We start from the raw sequence: 25,621 nt of genomic DNA on the forward strand, positions 1-25,621 counted from the left end.
AACATTTTAGTTTCAGTATTCTCCTTCAAGTGTACTTTGATGGAGGTTTGGAGTTAATTCTCACAGTTTGGCGGTGGTTTAGTCCCTAAGATATGTCCAACTTTTTGCAATCCCATGGACTGTAGCCCACCAGGTTCCTCTGTCCAGGAGATTTTCCAGGCAAGAATACTGGAGTGGGTTACTATTTTCTTCTCCAGGGACCTTTCTGACTCAGGGATAATACCTAGATCTCCTGCATTGCAGGTGAATTCTTTACTGACTGAAATGCCAAGGTAGCCCAATTCTCATGGTGTATAGATAGATAGATTACATATTTTATGCACTTATATTAATTACATCTGTCAAGGTCCAGCCAGAGAAACAGAGCTCATGTTGTGGTTAAATTAAAGGAATTGAATACAGGGAGCTAGTCACAAATGGATTGGAAGTGAAACAAGGGAAGAGGATGCAACTCAGAATGGAGAAAACAGCCGGAAGCTTCTAACATGAATAATTCTCCCTCTGTGTTCAATCTTGAATTCTACAATTATTTGTTGAACATCTGTTCATGCTATATGCTGAGAGAAACACCAAAATGAACGAACCATGGCACTTATGCTCTAGAATCTGAGTCATAAAACATACAAGTGATCTGAAATAGGAACACCTGTCCTGTGGGTTTTCAAAGAAATAAAGGGTCAATTCCAGCTGGAGATTCAGGAATAAACTTAAAATAGGAGGTGACATTTGAGCAGAATCTTAAATTATTTTGATATGGAGAGCTCATCAACATGAGCTGAACAGCATGGATAAAGGGCTGGATCTGGGGAGATATAGGTGTTTAACAGTGAACGATAAGCATTTTAGTTTGGCTAGAGCAGTATATAATGGAAGTATTGGGAAACAGGAGGGAAAGACAGTAAACCATAGCCAAATCTTGAAAAACCTTTGCATTCCAAGCTTCAGAATATAGACTTCAGAAATCAAGCCATGGGGTGCAAACCATGACCCACAGATCAAATCTGGACTGATGTTTGTTTTCATTAGGCTCATGAGAAAAGATTTTTTTTTTTAAACAGATAAACAATTGCAATCTATCTGATGATAAAGAACACTCATTTTGAACTCCAATTAAGTAAAATCTTATCTTCTCCCTAAAGAGCATTCCATTATTCTCCTTAGAGTCATTACCAAAAAGTACCCTTATTATTATATATTAAATTTTGTCAAGAAAAAATGTTAAAAAAAATCAGAAGAATAAAGCCAGATGTTCTAGAGTTCAGGGAATGAGAAAAATAGTGATGGAGGGGACAGTCAGACAAGGAAGTGACAAAAAGTGGCCTTACTCATCCATAATGATATAAAATCAAAGAACTCCAAAAGGCAAGGAGTTAGAGTCAGATTTTTATTCAAACTGTACCACTTGTTACTCAAGGTTTTTGACAGATTTTATAATAGTTGGAAGTGGAAATGCTCAGATGTGTCTGACTCTTTGCAACCCAATGGACCGTAACCCACTGGGCTCCAAGCTCCTCTGTCCATGGAATTTTTCAAGTAAGAATATTGGAGTGGGTTGTCATTTCCTACTCCAGGGGATCTTCCCAACCCAGGAATAAAATCCATATCTCCTGCAAAGGCAAAAGGATTCTTTACCACTGCACCACTTGTGGTAGCCGAATATTCATCTATTTGGCTGTGCCAGGTGTTAGTTGAGGCATGCAGGACCTAGTTGCCCAACCAGGGATTGAACCCAGGCCCCTGACACTGGCAACATAGAATCTTAGCTTCTAGACCACTGGGAAAGTCCCCAGAGTTTCACAGAAGTGGTGTTCTGAAAATTAAATATATAGAATCAGGGACAAGTACAATATCAATGAACATTATTCTACTTCCTATTTCTTTTTTTTTTTTTCCTGTTTCCTTTCAGTAAGTACCTGTGAATTAATTGATTAAGATAACCAGTTCAAATATTTTCTAAGTAAACAGCTCACCATCTGATTCCCCATTTCTTAAAAAAAAGTACTTAATTGTTAATTTCCTTGTTCTCTATTAGAGCATTGTTGGAGAGTTCAAATGTTTTTCTAATTGAAACTCCACTTTTCCCCCATATTTAGCTACAAGCCTACTGGTTGCTGTGCTGGTTCATTAGCTAATTGAATTCAGTAGAAAAGTAACATATATATCTAGTTAAGTTGTGTGGTCGTTAATGTCATACACTTCCTTTCTAGTTTGAATACTTTACTTTTGACTGGTACTTTTGGATCTAAACAGCAATAGGATTCTAAAGGGCTTCCTAGGTGGCTCAGTGGTAATGAATCTGCCTGCCAAGCAGGAGACAGATTTGATCCCTGGGTCTGGACGTTCCCTTCAAGAAGGAAATGGCAACCTCCTCCAGGATTCTTACCTGGGAAATGCTGTAAATAGAGGAGTCTGGTGGGCTACAATCCATGGGGATGCAAAGTCAGACACAACTTAGTGACAAAACAACAACAAAGGATTCTGAAAGTGAGTTGCTCAGTCATTCGAGTTTTGATATGTGGAAATATTGTATCACAAAAGTACAATCATAGTTTTCAACAATAAGAATCAAAAGAACTCCTAAGGATGCCCTATTTCATGAGCTGGCCAGTGCAATGTAGGTTCAAATGCAATACAAAGAGTTGTCTTAGTAAAGTTACAAAGCAAGTAATATGAGATTGCTACATTCATTGGGACATTGCCCATCTCTCTGTTTTAAAATATGGAAAAAGAAATACAGGTCAGGAAGTGGGGTAAATTGCCAGAGAGGGTTGGAAGAGTATTATTATTTTTTTTGTATAAATCTTTATTGTACATTAAAAAAAAATCCTGAGTTTTTTTTTTTTTTTTTTTTCAAAATGAAGATTACCTAAAACTATTCTCACACATATGATGATTATATTTGTTTTCTGAGATCAGACCCAACAATTGCAACTGTTTTCTTTCTTTTTTTTTTAATCAAATGCTTCTTGTGCAAGTGTAATGGTATCCACATTTTGAAAAATGTCAGTAGTGGAAAATAAGTACATTCTATGTAGAAGACATACCTGCTACTAAAGCAGGAATTGGAGAGAAAAAACTATTATGCTGAACTTCTGAAGAAAAATAGAGAAGTTTTGTGAATGCTTCCAGAGACCCTGTGGGCAAATATCAAGAATACCATTTGGGAAAGATTTATGAAGCACCTATCAGTGCCCTGCAGGCATCCGCATCCAGAGTTATCAACAGCTCCCCTGTTGTGGTTTAAAGTAGTAGTCTTTACTGCAGGGACAAAATAGATGTCTGAAAACAGGCTGGGTCATACTATTTCAAGCTTTAAAACTAAATGTCTCACTTTGTGCTTCCACAAAAAGTGCTAAATTCTTCCGGAGTCCTTCTTATGCTGGGGTTTAAATGTCACTAATGGTTTAGTTTGTGGGGAAGTTCCCATTTTCCTTGTGACTCAGGCACTACCTGTATGAGCTGGGTAAGAATGCATGGGAAACTATGATCTAGGCTGTTGCTCTGTATGCATTGCCAAGTGTCATATACTATTTAGTGAGGCAGACATAAGCCCACCAGGCCTATCTATCAAAAAATGAAACTTTATAAAGCATTAGAACCTTATTGTATTAATATTAGTGTATCCTGATGAACATTTCCATTTTTTGTCCAAATTTCTTTTTATAAATGTTCTATATGTCAAGAAGAGACCCACCTAATCTTTATAAGTTCCTCTCATTACTGGTTAAGTAACATAACTGGTTAAGACCTTAGGATGAGACAGTGGGCATTTTTGGCAACAAGAGATGCTTCTTTTCCTTCACCCAACTTTTAATAACAAGAAACAGATCAAAAGTGTATGGCATTTTGTTTTCCAAACCAACATTCAATAGGATAAGTTCAGCCTTATCAATTCCTGTCGATGGAATTCTCCAGGCAAGAATAGTAGTGTGGGTGGCCATTCCCTTTTCCAGGGCATCTTCCCAACCCAAGGATTGAATCTGGATCTCCTGCACAGCAGGTGAATTCTTTACCATCTATGCCACCAAAGAAGCCAGTTACTATTAGTAGTAACTATCGTATGCCATGCTAAATTGCCTCAGTCATGTCGGACTCTTTGTGACCCTATGGACTATAGCGTGCCAGGCTCCTCTGTCCATGGGATTCTTCAGACAAGGATACTGAAGTGGGTTGTGTGCCCTCCTTCAGGGGATCTCCCCAATCCAGGGATCAAATCCAGGTCTACTGCGACTCCCACATTGTAAACAGATTCTTTACAACTGAACCATTGGGGAAGCCCCATCATATAGTAGTATATTAATATGCTAACTGTAAAGGATACAGTGTGTAGTTTAGTTTTATAAGACATATTCAAAAATGCAGGAAAATGCAATAATTATTTTTATATACTTAAATAGAATAAAGGTCTAATCAATATCTGAAATTAATATAAAAACACTGAATTAATTCCATTTATTTTTTAAATCTTATTTTTTTCTAATTCTGAATTAAGAATTCATTTTTCTCTGGTATGCCCAACTCCCAATAAAACTTATCACCAGTCATTGTTTTTCTAAAATTTGTCTCTTTCTTTGGATGTTCGTATCAGATTTATTTTGCTATAGTCATTTTACTCACAAAATTCATTCAATAGCCACAGTTTTCTTATTGAGTAAATGGTATCTAAGTATCTGCAATGTATAAGACACAAAGTAAGGCACTAACAGTGAAAGAAATAATAATGATCCCACTATTTAATTTATGTTACTACTACCAGAAAGAAAATTATGCATAAATAAGACATTTAAAAACTAATATTTAGTATTAACCTGAGACAGTCACTGCAAATAACTGCAAAAGTTACTTTTTTAAGCCAAGAAATGGTTTTAAGATTAAATTGATGTGAAATTAATTGATACAATTTGATGTAAATTAATACACTTAGAAGGCTGAATTAGTATTCATGCTATATTTTGGAGCACAGTTTCAGACTTTGGTCTTTCCAGCTGTGATGGCAGCATGCTTTCCTCTGCACTTCACTGCTCTATAATATACATTGAAGTAAGACTTCTGAGCAATAGACTGCTGAAGGTTAAAGCTATAGCCAGGACCATAGCGAGGAAAGAACAATTACGTTTCTATTTGGAAAAGTTAGAAAAGAGGTTTTCTCTCGGCGTGTTAATCTTATTCATAAGTGAAAACATAGTTTTATCTAACACCTCTTTTATCTTCTTATTTTCCTGCTCATAAACCTATAGTGGAAAGGTCTGGATTGAAATGGCAGGTAGCTTTAAGTACTGGATTTATCTTTACCCATGACCATGCTGAAATATTTGTAAAGACATAAAAAGAGATAAGAAGTGGCACCAACACTGGAAACAAAAAATCTAAGTCAGATTTGTGCAACAACAACTATAAGATTGCTACTGTTTTGAAATAAAGAGTGAAAAACCCCACAGACATAAAAATAGAAATTCAGGTTCCCACCACAGAAATATGGGAACTTCACAGTCATAAAGGCACCAAGCAATCAAAACACTGGCTGAGATACATGTGAATCTCAAGAAATATTCTGGAGCATTGAAGGAGAAGAATATTTTATATTCAAGATAAAAAGAAAAAAAAATGTTAAGAACATATATTAAAAGAAACATGTTACCTAATTTAAAGCTTTGAATTTCAAATAAAAATAAAAAATAAAATATATAAATCATGAGATTAAAGGTGAAATAAAGCTATTGATAGAGTAGAAAGTAGAACTGCCATAATAAAACTAATTTCAGGAACCATTTCTCTGTCACAAGTAATGGGGTTTGAGAGTATTTTAACCATGGCAGAACTTCTTTCAGAATCAGAGCCAATCCTCCCAAACTATGCTGTGCTTTTCAACTAATCTATGGAATGTTCTAAATCCTTGGTTGTCATTTCAGCAATTTTCTACCATCTTCACCAGGGATAGATTCCATCTTAAGAAACCACTTTCTTTGCTTATCCATAAGAAGCAACTCTTCATTTGTTGTAGCTGGTTTAATCTTTTATCCAGACCACTAAAACTTTCCTCATATTAGCAATAAGAATGTTTTGCTTTCTAATCATTCATGTATTCACAAAATTAACATTTTGAATTTCCTTCCAGAACTTTTCCTTTGCATTCATGACATGGCTAGCTGTTTAACGGCCTAAGAAACCTTGCTTCCAACCTATCTTGGCTTTGCACCTTCCCTAAGTGTAATCATTTCTATCTTTTGTTCTGAAGTGAGAGACTGCCATTCTTCCTTCTACTTGAACACTTAGAGTCCATTGTAGGGTTATTAAATGGCCTAAGTTCAACAATGTTGTGTATCACAGAATTAGGAGGCCCAAGATGAGTGAGAAAGATCAGGGAACAAAGAGTTGTGGAGCAATCAGAACACATACACCATTTATTAATTAAGTTGCACCATCTACTATATGGGCACAGTTCCTGGGGCTACAAAACAGCTGCAATAGTAACATTAAAGATTATTGATTGTGGATCACTATAACAAACATAGTGATAATGAAAATGTCTGAATTACTGTGAGGATTACCAAAATATGATACAGAGACAAAAAGTGAACAAATGATTTTGGAAAAATTGTTCTGATAGACTTGTTTGACACGGGTTTGCTTCGAAGTTCCAATTTGTAAAAGATGCAGTGTCTGTGAAGTACAGTGAGGCAAAGTGCCATAAAATGAGATATGCCTGTACCCAGAAAATTTCTGATTTACTATTTTATTTCAAGATACAAGCAAATTTAAGTAAGACCAATAAAGAAAAACCGTAAAGGAACCAAACACTAGATAGAGATCCGATTCCTGATCCATAGAAACAAAACTGGATAACAATGGAGTCAAGTTTGTGAACAGAGAAAGTTTGTGAAATGGAACCCTAATATTCAGTCAATACTTTTCATTCAGCCATTAGCCTTCTCATATATACAAGTATTCACATTTTCTCACTGAAAAAAATATTCAACGACATATGTCAGTTGACTGGTCAATAAAAGTAAAGATTTTAAAAATAAGTAAATTATGATATAAGTATTTATTTATGTGTATTAAAATAAAAAATATAAATATAAATCAATGAAAATTTAATTTAATATTTATAAATATATATGCAACTGATGTAGGAATATAAAATAATTCTTAAAGGAAATGAAAAATGAAAAAAATTATAGTGTAGTTCTCAATTCTCAAATTTTATTAAAACGTGTAGCATTTTTGTAGTGTGTGTGTGTGTGTGTGTGTGTGTGTGGGTTTAGGACTGGGAAGTAGATTTATGACAAATTAGAGATTTGTCACAAACCTGCTTATCAACACAGGAGACGTAAAAGATGTGGGTTTGATGCCTGGCTCAGGAATATCCCCTGAAGAAAAGCATGGCAAACCACTACAATATTCTTGCCTGGAGAATCCCATGGACAGAAAAGCCTGGTAGGCTACAGTCCATAGGGTTTCACATAGTCAGACGTGACTGAAGTGACTTAACATGCGAAGTAATAAAAGCAACTTCGATGTACAACTATACAGCATAATTATAATATTAGTGGAGGTTGCATCATTGCAAATTGTGTTTTTGAAAAGCAGATGTATTGGTTTAGAACAGTAGTATAACATGGGGTAAAAATAATCAACAAACTTTAGATATGCAAAGTGGTGAAATATCATTGTGGAAATAGACAGATAGACAGATGCTAGATATATAGATAATTCTGATAGAAAATACCTCAAACTAGTAACAGTGGTTATTAGTGGATTGTAGAGTTTTAAATCTTATTTGTTTCTGTGATAACATAAAAAGTTGAAAGTAATTGACTTGGCCCATGCCTCCCACCTTGTTAATAGATTTTAAAAATATTCACAAGGAGGAGATTATTTCAAAATACATGACACTTTTTCAAGCAATTTGATATTTCTGACATTTGAAAAGAGCAAAACTAATTAAAGAAAAACAGAAATGGTGGTTTAGGTTCTTAAGGAAGACATTGAGTGTATATATATATATCTATATGAGAGTATTGTGGACACCTTAGATTTGTTTGTCCTTTCTATGTTAGTTAACATGTAGTAAACAGACAAGAATCTGGCTCAGTTCAGTTAAGCTCAGTCGTTCAGTCGTGTCCAACTTTTTGCAACCCCGTGGAGGGCAGCATGCCAGGCCTCCCTGTCCGTCACCAACTCCCAGAGTTTACTCAAACTCATGTCCATTGAGTCGGTGATACCATCCAACCATCTCATCCTCTGTCATCCCCTTCTCCTCCTACCTTCAATCTTTCCCAATATCAGGCTCTTTTCCAATGAGTCAGCTCTTCACATCAGGTGGCCAAAGTATTGGAGTTTCAGCTTCAACATCAGTCCTTCCAATGAATATTCAGGACTGATTTCCTTTAGGATGGACTGGTTGGATCTCCTTGCTGTCCAAGGGACTCTCAAGAGTCTTCTCCAATGCCATAGTTCAAAGGCATCAATTCTCTGGTACTCAGCTTTCTTTATAGTCCAAAACTCACATCCATACATGACCACTGGAAAAACCATAGCCTTGACTAGACAGATCTTTGTTGCAAAGTAATGTCTCTGCTTTTTTAATATACTATCTAGGTTGGTCATAAATTTTCTTCCAAGGAGTAAGCATGTTTCAATTTCATTGCTTCAGTCACCATCTGCAGTAATTTAGAAGCCCCCAAAAATAAAGTCTGCCACTGTTTCCCCACCTATTTGCCATGAAGTGATGGGACCGGATGCCATGATCTTAGTTTTCTGAATGTTGAACTTTAAGCCAACTTTTTCACTCTCCTCTTTCACTTTTATCAAGAGGCTCTGGAAACTAGCTAAATATTTTCAAAAACTTCTGAGAAAATGGTGTACTTAAATATAATAAGAGATGAGAATAACAATGTCCACAAATTGACTTTGCCATTGATGTTAATATTTGTGTAATGAATTTTCTTTCATGTAGTCTATATCTTACTTTTTTGTTAAAGGAAGAGTATAACAAATTTAAATTCCAGTTGGATATTTAAGTAGATTTTTATGAAAGGTATTGAAAAGAGAAGTTTCTAAGTGCAAAGAGCACATCAAATTTAATGAAAGTAATTTAATAATAAATGATAAGTTCAATTATTTAGGTATTAAAGGATATAATTTATTAAAATTTCAAATCAGTTAATTATCAGTGCTAGAATATATTTATAGTTGATGGTGAAGTTTTTACTATTTTAACATAAATATTCTCTTTCTAAATGCTATAAAATTATTCAATTAAAATACAGACCACAAATCTAAGCAATGATGAGTCCAGTATCATATTCATAGAAAGGTGAATGTTAGAATCAGTCAAAATTAAGAATTATAGTAATTAAAGATAATAAGCCAGAGATACTAGTCATTCTATGAGCTCAGTTTACCTTTCCAAAGTTATCTCTGAATATATTTGTTTTTATTTTTTCTACCATACCAGGGAAAACTGTCTATAGATTATTCTTGGAGATTTTTATATCTTGATTTAATTTTAAACACTTAAGCTATTTCAGTATAATATTATATGTATGTTAGTCATGTGAATATATCACTCAAATGCTGAGTTGAAGGATATTTAAATTTTAAATAGGGTCTGTAATCTGCATCTCAAGTCTGAAGATTTTACTAAGTAGGGAGTGAAAGAAAAATTGTGGGTCTTTCCTGGTGGCTCAATTGGTAAAGAATCTGCCTGCAATGCAGGAGACTTGAATTCAATCCCTGGGTTGGGTAGATACCCTGGAGCAGGGCAATGGCAAGCCACTCCAGTATTCTTTCCTGGAGAATCTCTAAGGACAGAGGAGCTTGGTAGGTTGCAGTTTATGGGGTCGCAAAGAGTCAGACATGACTGAGCGACTAAGCACAGCATGACACACAGCACATTGGGTGAGAACAACAGTGGTCAAATGGATTTTATGTAGTAATTTTGATATCGATTTAACATTTTCATGGTTCTAAATCCACATTTAAAGAAATGAATGGAATGTAAGTTATCCCTGGCTTCCCAGAAGGCACAGTGATAAAGAATCCACCTGGCTATGTAGAAGATTTAAGAGAGGTGGGTTTGATCCTTAGGTCAGGAAGATTCCCTGGAGAAAGAAATGACAACCTACTCCAGTATTCTTGCCTGGAGAATCCCATGGACAGAGGAGCCTGGTAGGCTACAGTCCATGCAGTCACAGAGAGTCAGACATGACTGGGCATGTGCACACATACACACAAGTTATCCCCACAAAGAGCTCTTTATTTTTAGGAAAATATTGATAATATTTAGACCACTGAGAGCCCATTAGAGAAAATGATTTGGACAGAGCCTCTAAGAAGTATATGAGCTCTAAATTATTGGTCAATTGTTACCAATTGTTACCAATAATTGGTCAATTATTAAAATGCCTGTAAACCTAATGTAACTTAATAACATAACATTAAGTTTTGTGCATAACAATTAATATCATTGCTTTTTTGTTTTCACTTAGAATGCCACAACTATACATTTCTGCCGAGATTAGAAACTACAGATTTTGTAGAAGAGTGCATGATACATTTCAAGGTTATGTTAGTTGAGAAGAAATAATATATAAGAACATTGCAGTGATTCCTTAGAATGTGTATGAGATACTGAGACACACTCTATTTCCATTCAGAATTACCACTTATATATTTGGACTTTGAGTTCCATAAACTTAAAGCAGTATTTTCTAAACTATGTTCTAAGGGTGTTAGTTCAAGATGTTAATAAGTGATTCTAGAAAATGTACAAATAATGCCCCTTTCTTAGACAGTTGTTAGGCAAACTAATACACTTAAATCTCTGAAACAAGTAGTAGAATGAATTAACATTTTTAAAATGCTATTTAATATGGTATTTCCCAAACTTATCTCTGCAGAGTAAATGTTTTTCCTTCCAGCATACCTATTATAATCTAGCACAGGGTTAGCAAACTACATCCTATTCACCATCTGTTTTTGTAAATAAAGTATTATTGCAACACAGTCATGTCTACTGGCTGCTTTTGTGTTACAATGGCAGACTTGAGTAGCTATAACAGAGACTGCATGGCCAGCAAAGCCTAGGCATATTTATTATCTGGTCCTGATGGCAAAACTTGATGCCACTGGACATCAGAAATGCATTATATCTTTAAACAGAATATTCTTGCAGATAAGAATATAATATATATAGTTATATATAATATGTATATTATATATGATAATATGTATATAAGTTACATGTATATATATATATACATGATATATACTAAGTTTAACTATATGAAACATACAATTTATTTCTATTGACTTAAAACATAAAATTTTAAAACATTTATTTTAATATAACTTATGTGAAACTTTAAGTCATCATTTAAGGAGAAAAGAATATAAATATATTAACAAATCTTGTCTAAAGGCAAAAAAAAAATACTATACTTGATAACCTAATATGTTTGATTAAATTATTTAGGAAAGATTCAAAATTTATTAATATACTTCTTCCTTGCTCTCCTTTTAGGGAGGGCATCTTGCTCCCCTTTCAGATTCAAAAATTAACTAATTTGTGGTGTTAAATTACACATTTTGAAATCTAACTTTACTCATTCAGGTGTTATCTAGCTGTCTAGACAACAATATCTGAGTGTCAATTCTCTCTGAGATCATAAAACTGAACTAAACTCTCTGATTTTTTTTTTCCAGGAAGAACTGAACCCCATCATTGTTACACCACCCATCCAAGCCATTGATCAGGACCAGAATATCCAGCCACCATCAGACAGGCCAGGCATCCTGTATTCCATCCTTGTTGGTTTGTACCTTCTAACATTTTACATTCTCATCTATAGCTTTAAAATTGTGTAGGAAAAAAAAAAAGTTTCAATTTTTTTTTAAAGTTTAATAACAAAGATTTTATTTTTAGAAATTTTATTGAAATTATTTTTATATATAAATACATTGTAAAAATAATCATTTAAAAATATTTTTTCCCTTAGAATTAGTCTCAGTGAAATGTGAACAATATGTAGAAACACTTTGATTAGGGGGCAAAACAACTTCAAAATAGTATGTATTCTGCTGTTGGTAGTTTTCTCTGTATCAGCTCATAAAGAATTCTCTAAGAAAAAATTTAAAAAATCAATTTAAAAGCTTACACTATTTGATCTACTAGTATTTTATCATTGGTTGGGTACCATTACCATTAACATAATTCTAAAAATAGTGATTCCATTACAGAATTCTAAAAAGTATGTGACAATTAAATAAGGGCTATTGGAGCCAAGAAGAAGAAAGATTATGATTACCCCGAGGAAACATAACACAATTATACCCTTTGGCTAAATTTTCCTTGAGGAATTTCAGAGAAGTCATTTTAATCCATTCTTGTGCATATTTGTTAGTCACACCAAAAGCAAAACTGATAAGAATCTCATCATGTCACTTTTCTTAAACTGCTTTTGCTAAAATATGGGTGTAGTTGTTTTGCATGATTTATAGTATCCAGAGAGATACACACATCTAAAACAAACAATACATCTCTTAATGAAGAAGAGACACTTAGAAGTATGCTTCAAAGTAACTATTGAATGGAATTTAACTTTATCCTCAACCCCTTCCCACCCCACAGATGCATATTATAATCACCTAGACATGCCACACAGATTTCAAAATACAATGTTATAGCTTACTTAGAAATGCTGTCCATAGAGAAAATTCAAGTAATTCTGTTTCAAGTCTTTGGTATATTATAAGTAAGTTGTAGAGTTAGACTATTAAGTTTTTTAAAAAGTGCTTATGAATACAAGCATAAGTCTGTTTTAAGTCTCTAGGGGGTTGACATGGTGGCTCAGTTGGTAAAGAGCCAACTTTACCTGTAATGCAGGAGACCCAAATTCAATTCCTGGAAAATGAAATGGCAGCCCACTCCAAAATTCTTGCCTGGAGAATCCATGGACAGAGGAGCCTGGTGGGCTACAGTCCACGGGGTCACAAAGTTTTGGACACAACTGAGTGACTAACACTTTCTTTCACTATCAGGTTGACATACATAAAAGGAAATAGGCATTTTTTTTTTATTTCGTTAACTAAGGACTTGATAGTATGGCAATTACTATACTAGATGATGTAGATATGAACATTAAGGAGAAATGGTCTAGGTTGGGCAAGAATACAGTCCATGGATAGAAATGTCAAAAGATACATTAAAATACATGGTTAAAAAAAAAACAAAAAACATGGTTTTAAATACTACAAAGTATGAACCACATATCATGTGATCTCATGGGAGGAGAGAACTAAAGATATCTGTGAAATTGCTTAGAAAGAGTTATTTTAGCAGAAAGACTATAGTCTTCAAGTATAAAATGGGATAAAAATGGTTTGGATAATGCAGCATGTGAAAAGTCCAAAGTGTTAAATTTAAAGATAATTATAATATAATTTCATTACTTTGTTTATTGCGTCTTGCCGTGCAGTTTTGTAAAGCCATTAAATTTATAGCTGTTTTCCCTTACTCATACTTTATTATGAGCCACAGGTAGGAAAGATATGCCCACTCTCACATTAGAATAGAATCCATCCACATTTTCATCTATTACTAGATGTTGCTTTATTGCTTATTGTACATAAGTATCTTCTCCATTTGTGGTTTACTTTAGTATACTGTATGAAAAATAGATAAATTTTTATCATTTTCTGTATGATTCTCCTATTAGGTAAATGCTCCTAACCAAAAATCTATTTTCCCCTAATTTTGCAGATTCCTTTATCATATACTTATTTTTCATGTGCAATTTTGACTATTTCTGAATTTTTAAGCTTATTTAACTGGCATCATTTTTCTCCCCTTACATAAGCCCAGGAAAATTTTCTTTCTTGTTCAAGCAGAGGACTATAGCAATTAACACATTTTTGAATATAATTTACATCTTTAAACCTGGATTTGAATACAAGCTCTGTCTGACATTGTTTCTTTGACCTTGAACAGATTACTTAATATTGCAAATCTCCTAAGTCTTCCTGGGAACAATGAGAACAATTTACAGTGGTATTGATGATTACTTATATAAAGCATTTAAGGGCTTCCCTGGTGGGTTAGATGGTAAAGAATCAGCTTGCAATGCAGGAGACCCAGGTTTGATCCCTGGCTTGGGAAGATCCCTTGGAGAAGGGAATGGCTACCCACTCCAGTGTTCTTGCCTGGGAAATTCCATAGACAGAGGAACATTCTGGGCTACGGTCCATGGGGATGCAAAGAGTTGGACATGACTGAGCAACTAAAAAACACACATAAATCACTTAGCACAATGTAGGATTCAATAATTGGCAGTCATGTTATATTTTATTCTTATCATTATCATTAAGCCAAATGCGTGTATTCCAGTTATATGATTTGACTTCCACTTTGTCTTCATTTTGAGAAAAAGAATGTTGTACTATACAAAGAGAGATGATACAATTTAAGCAAAATTCAGTTCACTAGAATGGCTGAATTTTAGAAATATCCTCTCTAGTCACTAAAGTAAATCAAAATATTTTATTTAACATTTTAATGTTTTTATTTAAAGTGATTGATATCATTAGATGAATACTTATTTTAAGAAAATGTTTGTCCCGCTGTAACAGAATATTCTCATTTTAATATTCAAGCAACTTGATATTTGGTACAAATTACTAGTCATCTTTTGCTAAATGTTGAAAGACCATGCAGGTTATAATTAAGATGTACGTACCATTAAATTACAATTTTATAATTTAAAATTTATTATCAATGAACTTAATATCTCTTTTATGAAATGAAGCTTCAAATTAATTAAAGATTTCACTTAATAAAAGATATTTGGAAAATCATCCAAACAAGAAGTAATGCCATCCTCTTATTCATAAAGTAATTAGAGATAAATCATATTTTCATCTGCTTTCCCTAGACTGCATAATTCTGAAACTTAATTTACTAATGATTTTGTGAATTTGTTCCTCAGTTAATGAAAACAAATAGATAAAGCAGATACGCATATTACTTATTGTTCTCAATTATGTGCTGAAATGTCAATGTCTTTCAGGGACTCCTGAGGATTACCCAAGATTTTTTCATATGCATCCTAGGACTGCAGAACTTAGTCTCCTGGAGGCAGTAAATAGAGACTTTCACCAGAAGTTTGATTTGGTTATTAAGGTAAATTTAACTAATTGCTTAATGTTCTTGTGTTTATAAATAAAACTAATGTTCTAATGTTCTTGTGTTTTTTAACAAAGTCTGTAGAGACTACTGTAGAGGCTTTTATACTATAAAAATGAAAATTAATTTGAACTGCAATTAGCCAATTTTTCTTTAAAATGGTGAAGTGCAACAGATAGAATAAATACATGGTGGTGCTTTTCTTTAACATAACTTTATATATTAAACTGCTATTCAAATACTGACTATTTTTGTATGTAATAAATACCCTGATCAAAGGTATATGATTTACATACTATAACTTATCACATCTTCTAATATTTAGTTTAGGTTTTGGTTTTTGGTTTTTGCCTGTTTGTTTCACCAAGTGGATTTAGCTTTTGACCACAAAAGCTTAACCAATGAATATATTTTAAAAGTACCTGGATTTATATATACATATTATTTTATTTTAATGGGGGCTTTCCTGGCAACTCAGATGGTAGAGAAGCAGGCCCAATGCAGGAGACCTGGGTTCAATCCCTGTGTTGGGAAGATCCCCTAGAGAAGGGAATGGCAACCCGCTCCAGTAGTCTTGCCTGGAGAATTCCATGGACAGAGGAGCTTGGTACAGTACAGTCTATGTGATGGTAAAGAGTTGGACACAACTGAACAACAATGTGTTATGCTTTATCTTGTTTGTCCAGAAATTATTTTAATATATATCTCATTCTTTAATTTGAAAGAGGATCCTAGACCACAAAAATTTTCAAAGCTAAGGGAATCTATTTGGTTTACAGTTTTGGTTTAATATTTACTATATTGTAATAAAATCATTAGAAAGGTACTATGGAAACCCACATGATGTGTTAGTTAATTTTTAAAGACTTTACTGAGAAGGTAATATTTGAGCTGCCTAACAAAGGAAGAATATGAATTTACCAAGTAGTGATAGGGGCTGGGAGAAGAGCATTCTAAGTAAAAGAACAAATATAACCAAGGACACACAGTAAATCTAGTGTGTGTTGTCTGACTTTTTCATGGCTACACATACAAAAAATAGATATGCAGCCCTGTGACATTAAAAATGTTTTTAAAGTGTTAAAAGAAAGTAAGGTAAGGAAGCTTACTGAGCATGTGTGTCATACATGTTTTATGTATATTTTTCATTGATTTGTAGTCACAACCTTAGTATTTCGCTAATTGGTACAAATATGAAAACTAAAGTTCAAATGGCAAGTGACTGAATCAGAATTACATCATTAATAAGCAGCAGGATTGAAATTCAAATTTAAGTTTATCTAAGCTAAAGCCATACTTATTTTACTTCACTAAAATGCAGCTGCTTAGAAATGATTGTCTGGGTTTAATTATCTGTGAGAGCAACTGCAAACAGTAATACAGAGATACATTTGATTTTAGCTCAAATTAGGACATATTTTGTTGGCCCAATTATATTACACACTCCAGATTCTGTATTTGTTTAGTGTTTCTTTGTCCGTGAAGAATGTGTATCTAGAAGGGGGAGAAATCATATAAGCTGATAAATCAAATATAATACATCAACTGCCAACAGGAAGGAAATGTAAAACTCACTAACAAAGCACAGATTAAGGACATTTAAATTAATCTGGGGACTCAGGGAAGATTTTCTGGAGATTACCCCAAGCTAAGTTTTGCTGTATTGGACAGATTTGGCTAATGAATAAAACCGGGAAATGTGTTTGAACATAAGGAAGAACAGAAGTGAAATCTTGGAGGCATGACATGCTAGGCTACAAGCAGTTAACAGGGAATGAGGTATAGAGCAAGATCATGGAGAGAACCTTATGTTCAACTGCAATTTCCTTAGATTTCATTCAGTAGGACTTTGGGAGTCATTCAACAAAAAAGACTTCTTTTACCATTTGTGTGAAAGAGTCATGGATGAGATTCACCTTGCACAATTTTATTTTAATTATCATTGGACTATATAAAACTACAAAATGTGTTTCCCTTGTCTCCTCTGGATCTACCCGGAGGCCTGTGGTGCTGTACTCTGTGGGAGTTAAGAAACTTGACAAAGCACTGTTTCCAAACTGCCTCATTTGAAACCTGAAATCAATTATTTTCCTTTATTATCAAAGTCAGTTGTCCTGGTGTACCCAGGTATAGTGAAATTCAGTCCATCAATTATAGAAACAAAATCAATTGGAACAGACCACAGATAGTTTTTTTATGTTTTAATAACAATTTATATTATTAATGGAAATTTCTACAGGCATTATTAGATTCAAATTATTGTTCTGTGTGCAACCAAGGGGATAATAAGCAAAGGTATCAATCTGTAAGAATAATAATATGCCACCTGCTTGAATAATAGCTGAGTATTGTGTCTTTGTATAAAGATCCATTGTAATGCTACAATTTGGTAGTTCTCTGTAGTAAGTCTTTCAATTTCTTCCCTTTTTCTTATTTTAATAATGCTTCATTTTTCATTGGTCATAAATATTTTTATTGGACTTGATCCCAATTTCTGTTTTTGAGGCTAAAGAAAAATAAAATGAAATATCCTCTTCTAGATTTTGAAGAAGAATTCTACTTTAAAAAGCTGTAAGCACATTTAACAGCCAGTAAGTGTCACAAATAAGAGATTTGTCATCTTCATTTTATCTATTTCTGCCAATGACTTATTCAGTATAGTGGTAAATAACAGTGAAAGGTGAAACTAGGAAGAAAAGATGGAGTAGTTCACCAACTATAAAATATTAAAAGATTAAAACACATCTAATTCAAAGAGACAAAGATGTTTCTTTTCAAAATGAACATCCTATTTCAAATTTTACATAACTACAATAATTTAAGTATGCTTTAAAATAAATTACACATTTCGAACAAGAATCATAGCCAGTCCTGGGTTTTCCCAGGACAGTTCATATTTATGCCTATTATTCTTGTATAATTATTCATAACACTTCTTTCATCCTCAGAAGTGTCCCAGTTTGGATGAAAGGTTATGTGATCGCCATTGCAAAAAAACAACTATGCAATAGAAACATGAAAACACATTTTAGATTCTAGATGAAAATGAATTAATTCTTGCATGGAGTGTCTTAGCAAAATCCAGAGCATTCGGTTTCATTATTATAAATGCAGTGTTTTTTAAAAAAATATTAAACATATTTGTATTTTTATACTTCATATATTTATACTCGGCATCTGAGGATCAAATGAATAAATTATTAATAATTCACTGTCTCTCAGTTTTTCAAATAATTTTAATTAAATCTTTTTAATTAACATCTAATAACAAGGGTCATGATGCTATCACAAATATCATTGTATCATGGCCCTTCTGATTTTCATATTGCTGTTCATTGACCAGCTTATACTGCATAGCAGGCTGACCTTTATCTTCTTTTCTCTCCACATAATGGACATAGTTAACACTAAGCTCTCATCAGTCATCATGTATACTTTCTGTGCCAACCATACTAAGCTACTTGCACTGTCCTAAATTCACCATGTTCTTTCTAACTTCCAGGATTTTGCTGTTCCTCCTAAGTCATTTCTCTCTCTCTTTAAAAATCAACAGTCTAGTTCACATTGATAACTCATTAATAACTCATTGATGCTTCAGATGCTAAAAAGACAGTCAGTCCCTCTAGAAAGCCATGGCCTCTGATTGGAAGTCCCTCCATGTGGTAACTTTGATCAGTCTATAGAAGATTTGACTGTTTATTTTCTCTTGACCTTTATAGGAGGGAGGGCAGAACTTTATAGGAGGGAGAGGGTATTAAATAATATATTTCCTCAACATTGTGGCCCAAGACCACACCCCTATCCATGTACAGCATATAGAAAGTGCTCAATAAATATTTCTTATAATGCCTTTCTCCCTGGCACATAAATAATTTAAGGCTGCTGGATATGGGTACTGCATCTTCATTGCATTTAAATACATACATTTGAAAGTGTATGTATTTGACAGATTTTATCTTGTCTCTGTCCAGAATAGAAATGCAATGAACTTCTCCAATAAATTAAATCCCTGGGGACGGGGGGTGGGGAGCTATATCTGTATTAAGACAGTTTGGTGGCTCAGATCATAAAGAATCTGCTTAAAATGTGGGATACTTGGGTTTGATCCCTGGGTTGGGAAGATCCCCTGGAAAAGGGCATGGCTACCCACTCCAGTATTCTTGCCTGGAGAATCCCATGCACCGAGGAACCTGGCAGGCTACACTCCATGGGTTTGCAGAGTCAGACGTGACTGAGTGACTAACACTTAAAAGCTATTTATAACTGTACTTAAAAAAGCAAACAATCCTCCTTCTAAAAATATTATACATATATATATATTACACAGATATATACATTATATATATCTATATCACAGAAAATGAGCCACAGAATTGAAACTGATAAGCTTAAATAGTAGAGTTAATGTGCTAGTTCTCCTGGTGAGTTACATTGCTTTAGTAATTTGAGAGTCAACGGAAAGAGCATGCAAGAGATGACTGAGGTCTAAAAGAGCATTCACTACAACTCTTGATCCTGCTCATGAATGTCTCATAGTACAACTCTAGAAAATATTTGGCCTCTATTTGAGTAATGATATCAACTATACTTTACTTCACAGGAATTCATTGGGAAGTTAGGATTCACTGTCTTTAAGCCATATGACATTTGCTAGTTTTTCAGTTTGCTAAATCCTTTTTGAGTGCTCATTAGGGGCCTGACATTTTGCTTGGCATTGAGGAGATAGAAATGTATGAAAGCACTGCCTCAAGGAAGTCACAAGTATGAAAATTATGCTTTTAGACGTATTTCCCTTCTGATTTCTACATCCATATGTCCAATTACTGGCTGGACAACTGCCCCGAGTGTTTTGTAGTTGAATCAAATTAAGAATGTAGTAAACTGCCTATCCTTTTGAAACCTTATCTTCTCTCTTTCAATTAATAATATGACAATCAACCCGTCACCCAAGCTAGGAGTTTACAGTACTTCTGAGACACCAGATCCCACATGGACCTATCCAGTCACTTTTCAAGTCTTATCCAAAATTTCTCTTAAATGTCTCCCCAACTTTCCATGCCCTCTGCAGTTCTCTGCATTTCATCCTCATGGCCCATAGTCTCACACAAGTAATCTCTAAGGTTTTAGTCTCTTTTTCATGCATCCTGCCTATCTCCTCATATTGCCAATAGGTATTGCTGAAGTCAAAATTAGATCAAGCTGCTCCATATTGCCTTCAAGCCAATTGAAACATTGCCTATTACATGAATTTCCAATAGAAAAACTTTGTTGTTTTTAAAGATCAGGTATTAGAGGCAGAGTATGAAGTCACAGATCATTAGTCATCACTTCTCAAAATCAAAAGGATGATATCTCCCATGAACATGAGAGACCTACCAAAATTCATTAAATCTGTTACAGAGATTGTGAAACATAAGTTGCTATATTTCTGCTATGGTGTATGTATTGTCAGTTTATCAAAAAAGAGATAGAAATTAAGAGGAGAGAAGAAAGCTTTAGATGCTATCTTTGGGAAAGATTGAATAGGGACTTTCAATGAGCCAGGATTATGAAAAGAAAAAAAAAAAAAAAAATCAGAGCTGATGTCCAGCCATAAGAAAAAAAGACAAATTCTATGAATGACATACTTTCATAATTCTGGAAATATTCTAGCTATACATGCCACTCCCTATTTTTACAGATTCCTGTTGAACGAATAAAATACACACATATCCTAGATCTTAGTTTAACAGTTAATTGAAAAGTAAGCTCGCTTTCTCCACCCAATAGCAAAATCTGTAAGGTAAGGAAGTTTAAGGCCATTAAGAATGAAAGTCCTATATACATTTTAGGAAACTTACCCCAAAGAAATTTCAAGTATTAGTTCTTATCAGTAATGAAATAGCAACCCCTCCATGGATGTCTCTAGGAATAATACACTTTCAGAAATCCACTGACATATTTGATACATTTGCCAGATATTGATCTTTAAATTTTATGTTCTACTTTTTTCAATCTAGTAGATTATCACATAACACATTATTTTTGCTTCCTAATAAAGCACACGTATCCTTTTATTTACTACTGGTTGTTCACATTTCTAAAAATTCTTAGTACTAAGCTAAATGAATTAACTATTATATCAATTATGAAAATCACCACAAGGAAAGAGTATATGATGTTCTCTTTGTCATGTTATTATTCATTCAGCTGGGTAGGTTAGAACAGAAACAGAATATTGCTTTTGAAGATAGTGGCTGTCCAAATGTTCAAGCTGACAAAAGACACACAGAGGTTATATTTCACTTGGCCTTTTTCTTTCTTCAGAAGGTGACCTGCAACTGCTTGGAAAAAGAAAAGCAATTTATCCATTCTCGTCACAGTCCCTTGAATTTGGCAAGGCCCTCTTGTCTGCAAAGGTCACCGAGTACAACAGCAAGTCTAAATATTGTAAAAATGTTCACATGAAAGCCGCTTTCTGAGCAGTCTTTTCCATATCTCCCCACGACACAGCCCTTCACACACAGAAACTACCTTAACCCTCCTACATGGTAATCCACAAGTAACCTTTCCTCATAGTTGTTGGTTGCTGTGTAGAAGATGAAACTAAAAAGGTATATCTAAAAACGTGAAAGCTAAACAATTTTTCTCAGTAGTTTTTTTTTTTTTTTGTCTTTGTTTTTTCCCCTTAAGAATGGACTAGTACATATAAGAAATTCTCACTCATTAATTTCTAGATTCTGAGAAATAACCCACATAGAGATAGATGTTTTGATATTGATGACTTTTTAAAATTCAAATATTCTAGATGGTCTATTCCAGTCAACCACTTCACGGAAACACCTTAGGAGAGGTTTCTCCTAGTGGAGAGAATAGTCTGTGGGAATGAAATCAGAAGCCAGCCTAGACTTTCACTAAATGGGGAAGCAGAATGCAGGCAAAATAAGGGGAATACAGCATGAGTTAGAAGCACTCCAGAAAAATGTTACTACACAATGATGATCATAACTTTGTCTCTGCCTGGCTTTGCTATTTATGGCCAAGATGATTCTCATATTCATCTATCAGCCAAATAGTGTGATATATTTGTGCTTAGTGGGAGTTTTCTGAATCTGTGATCTTCCCAAGAGCAACTGGGTTTTCTTCTTTAAATCATTCAAAATTGCTTTAGTCATTCTAGTGTCGGTTTATATCTCAAAATCTAAGCAAAGAGAAAGACTTTTTATTACTGAAAGTTATACGGAAGCTCCAAGAATTTGTGTTTCCATTGCGATAAATTATAAACACAGTGGGCAAATTCTCACATCAAATGAAGATAAAATATACCTCACTTTAAAAAATATTTTCTAGATGGAAAATGTGTCAATATGATTTTGCTGTCATATTATAAACTCCTCTGGGAGTGTGTTATTCACAGTCTTCCTGGTAAAGATATCTTTTCTTTTTTGTCAAATAGGAAATGTGTTTATTTCCAAACAAGAATGCACTCCTTTACTATATTTGTGACATTACAAGCAAATCAGTTATATAATATACAGAACAACACTTTGTGTTTTAGCTGATAACATATTTCATGGTTTTGTAAGTTCTCAAATATTTTTAATAATTGTTATAAATAGGCTCTTTTTATGTAATACAGTATTCTATATTACAATTCTGCAATTTTTAGAGTAGTGAAGTCTAAATAAAAGTAATTTCTTAGGTTGTAAAGCAATATGATTGCATAAGAAAGTCCAAGAAGCAACAGTATGCATTTATTTTTAACTATTAATTAGTTGGCAATATTAATATGATCTTTGGTCCAAGGGCTTCTCAGGTGGTGCTAGTGGTAAAAAGTCCACCTGCCATTGAGGAGATATAGAGATACGGGTTCAGTTCCTGGATCAGGAAGATCCCCTGGAGGAGGTCATGGCAACCTACTCTAATATTCTTACCTGGAGAATCCCACCAACAGAGGAGCCTGGCACACTACAGTCCATAGGGTTGCAGAGTCAGACACAACTGAAGCAACTTCGCACGCATGCATAATAGAGATCATGGAATTTTACCTTGCTTGCCAACAACCAGCAGGGAAAATCGTTATTCTGCATTCTCAGTCCTCTGGTTCAGGGAGCTAGGAAGTTATCAATGTTTGCTTGTTTTGATAATGAAAATTAGGTAGTTTGTATCTGTTAATGGTTTGCTCTTCTAAGTAACTAAATAGTGTATTTTTTATACTTTTGTTTTGACTTTAGTTTTACTTTGGTTTTAATTACTGAAAATGGGACTCGTGCCCAGAAATTCACCAAGTAAAACTTAGCTTTTAAATATAATGTTTAACTTGTAACTACAGGCTTTGTAGGTATAAATAAGATTATCTTATGGGATTAGGTGATTTTTTAAATACTACCATACCCTGCTTTTTCATGCTTCTCATCTCATTCACTAGCAACTACAGAGCTGCAGACTATGTCAGACTTTTGAGAATTTCTATTTTTATTGTATAGAAGAAGAGATGATTGGATGAAAGTTTTCATGCATGAGCCCTCTAAAGAGAAAAGCATGATAGTATTAAGTGACATATTTTAACTGTAATTCTATCTGGAGTATCTATTAATTTTCTCTCCTTCCATTAACCTTACATTAGGATATTCATTTACATTCTCTAAATTAAGAGAATCATGTGGTGAATGTTCCTGCATAGCCTATAAATCAGGAGACCTGAGTCTGGGCCCTACTCTGTATGGGACTTAGATGTGGTGTGGCCTTTAACATAAAACTAACCTTTTTGTTTTTTCATCAACATGAAAGTATATGTTTTCACATTAAGAGAGGCAAAATAATATAGAGATTAAGAATGTGTACTTTGGAGACAGAAACCTAGTTGGCACATCTGAAATACCCCAAAGAGGGCAAAATATATAGTAGCAATCCAAAGATAGTAGTCATATTAACAGCAAACTAAACTTAGAGAGATAACATAAAGAGCCTTTACATGTTATTTTTAAGGAGATGGGGAAATCAATTGTCTCCATAGATCTAATTTAGTTTTTTTTTTCCTTTTTCTGTTGGATCATTTTGTTTCCATTATGCAAATAATACATGTTTTCCTGCCTTCACAGCTGGCAGTAAAAATTAGCAGCATATGAGTTGAATGTAAAAGAAAATCTTTCATTATTATATAGTTTGCTTTTTCTTTTCCCCTCACCATCTATAAATTGTGTATGTGTATGAAATGTGTTACTTTTCATAGCATTACTAGTGTGTCCAGGATATAACATAACGACTTTCAGAACAATTAGAAACAAAATAAAAGGAGAGAGAAAACGTCTCTTCAAATGCCTTGTTCAAAATGACTTCTGTGTATGAACTGTTCCTGCTTCAATCAGATCAAGGTCATTGGGTTGGAACCCCATATGGACCAATTAGTTTCCTACAGTGAAAGGTGATATTTTCTAGTCAGGGATTATACCTTTTACCCTGGTCAGCTGTGTCCAGAAAGCCTGCTCTAAGTCACAGAGGGGATTTCTAGAACATCCAAGTCTCAGCACAAATTAATCACAACAGCTGGATACAAAAAGAATTTATCCAGGCTGGTGGTGTCAGGAACACATATAGTTATGAGAGAAGGATACAATGTTACATAAATTTAAGATTGCACATTATTTCCAGTACTATTGTCTTTAATGCAGAGCAGGGGCTCATAAACATTTTATGCCCGGAAGCATTCTGGCAATCCACTCTCAGATGAAAATTTAAATACAGAAAATAAATTACATAACATTATAAAGGAAATCTAATATATTGAAATTGTTATGAAAACGGTAAAAAACAAAGAAGTTTTTCTTCTAAATCAATCTTTTATATAAGATTAACAATGGGTGTATTAATTCTCATAATTTCATAGTTAAAATTAGCATAAATGTATTTGAAATATTTTTAATAATAATAATGTGAAGTGATTTTTTTCTGGTGCAAACTCACTGATACTACCAAACATCACTGTGATTTGTCACCTGCCCTCCAATGAATAAAATTGGTGTATTACAAGAGAAAAAAGAGAAAATTATCTTCAATGGTAAGGATAAGGGTGAGGACAGAGAAGCCTGGCATGCTGAAGTCCATGGAGTTGCAAAGAGGACACAACTGAGCGACTGAACAAAGACAAAAAGAGGCCTGATATTAAACAGAGATGTGCATCAAACTGCTTATAAACTTCCATGGCCAAATGTCACTGTATCACATAGAAAAGCACTCTGAGATTTAAAAGAAAAGATTTAACTTTAACTCTTAGTTGGTTTTAAAATACTACTGCAAAAACAGGGGGAACATATCAATAAAAATTATAACAGAATTTGAATCTATTTTGAAATATATATCTAAAACACATCTCTTGGTATATGTATGCCACTAAATTATGTCAATGATTACTTCTAAAGTTTGGAGAAGATTTTATAGAGATCAGTTGTGATAAAATTT

At 33.9% G+C, this 25,621-nt stretch overlaps 1 protein-coding gene across 7 annotated transcripts in view; it reads left to right on the forward strand.

Moving 5' to 3' along the window:
• The window catches only part of PCDH15 (protocadherin related 15), a 1,725,758-nt gene that overhangs the window by 1,349,315 nt on the left and 350,822 nt on the right, over positions 1-25,621 (forward strand). For all 7 annotated transcript variants that reach the window (XM_070470562.1, XM_070470566.1, XM_070470561.1 and 4 more), the window contains 2 exons: positions 11,710-11,818; positions 15,069-15,181. In XM_070470562.1, the coding sequence (XP_070326663.1) occupies positions 11,710-11,818; positions 15,069-15,181 (222 nt within the window). The remainder of the gene's footprint in view (positions 1-11,709; positions 11,819-15,068; positions 15,182-25,621) is intronic.

The sequence above is a fragment of the Odocoileus virginianus genome, chromosome 7, assembly GCF_023699985.2.
Source record: "Odocoileus virginianus isolate 20LAN1187 ecotype Illinois chromosome 7, Ovbor_1.2, whole genome shotgun sequence".
Lineage (NCBI taxonomy): Eukaryota > Metazoa > Chordata > Mammalia > Artiodactyla > Cervidae > Odocoileus > Odocoileus virginianus.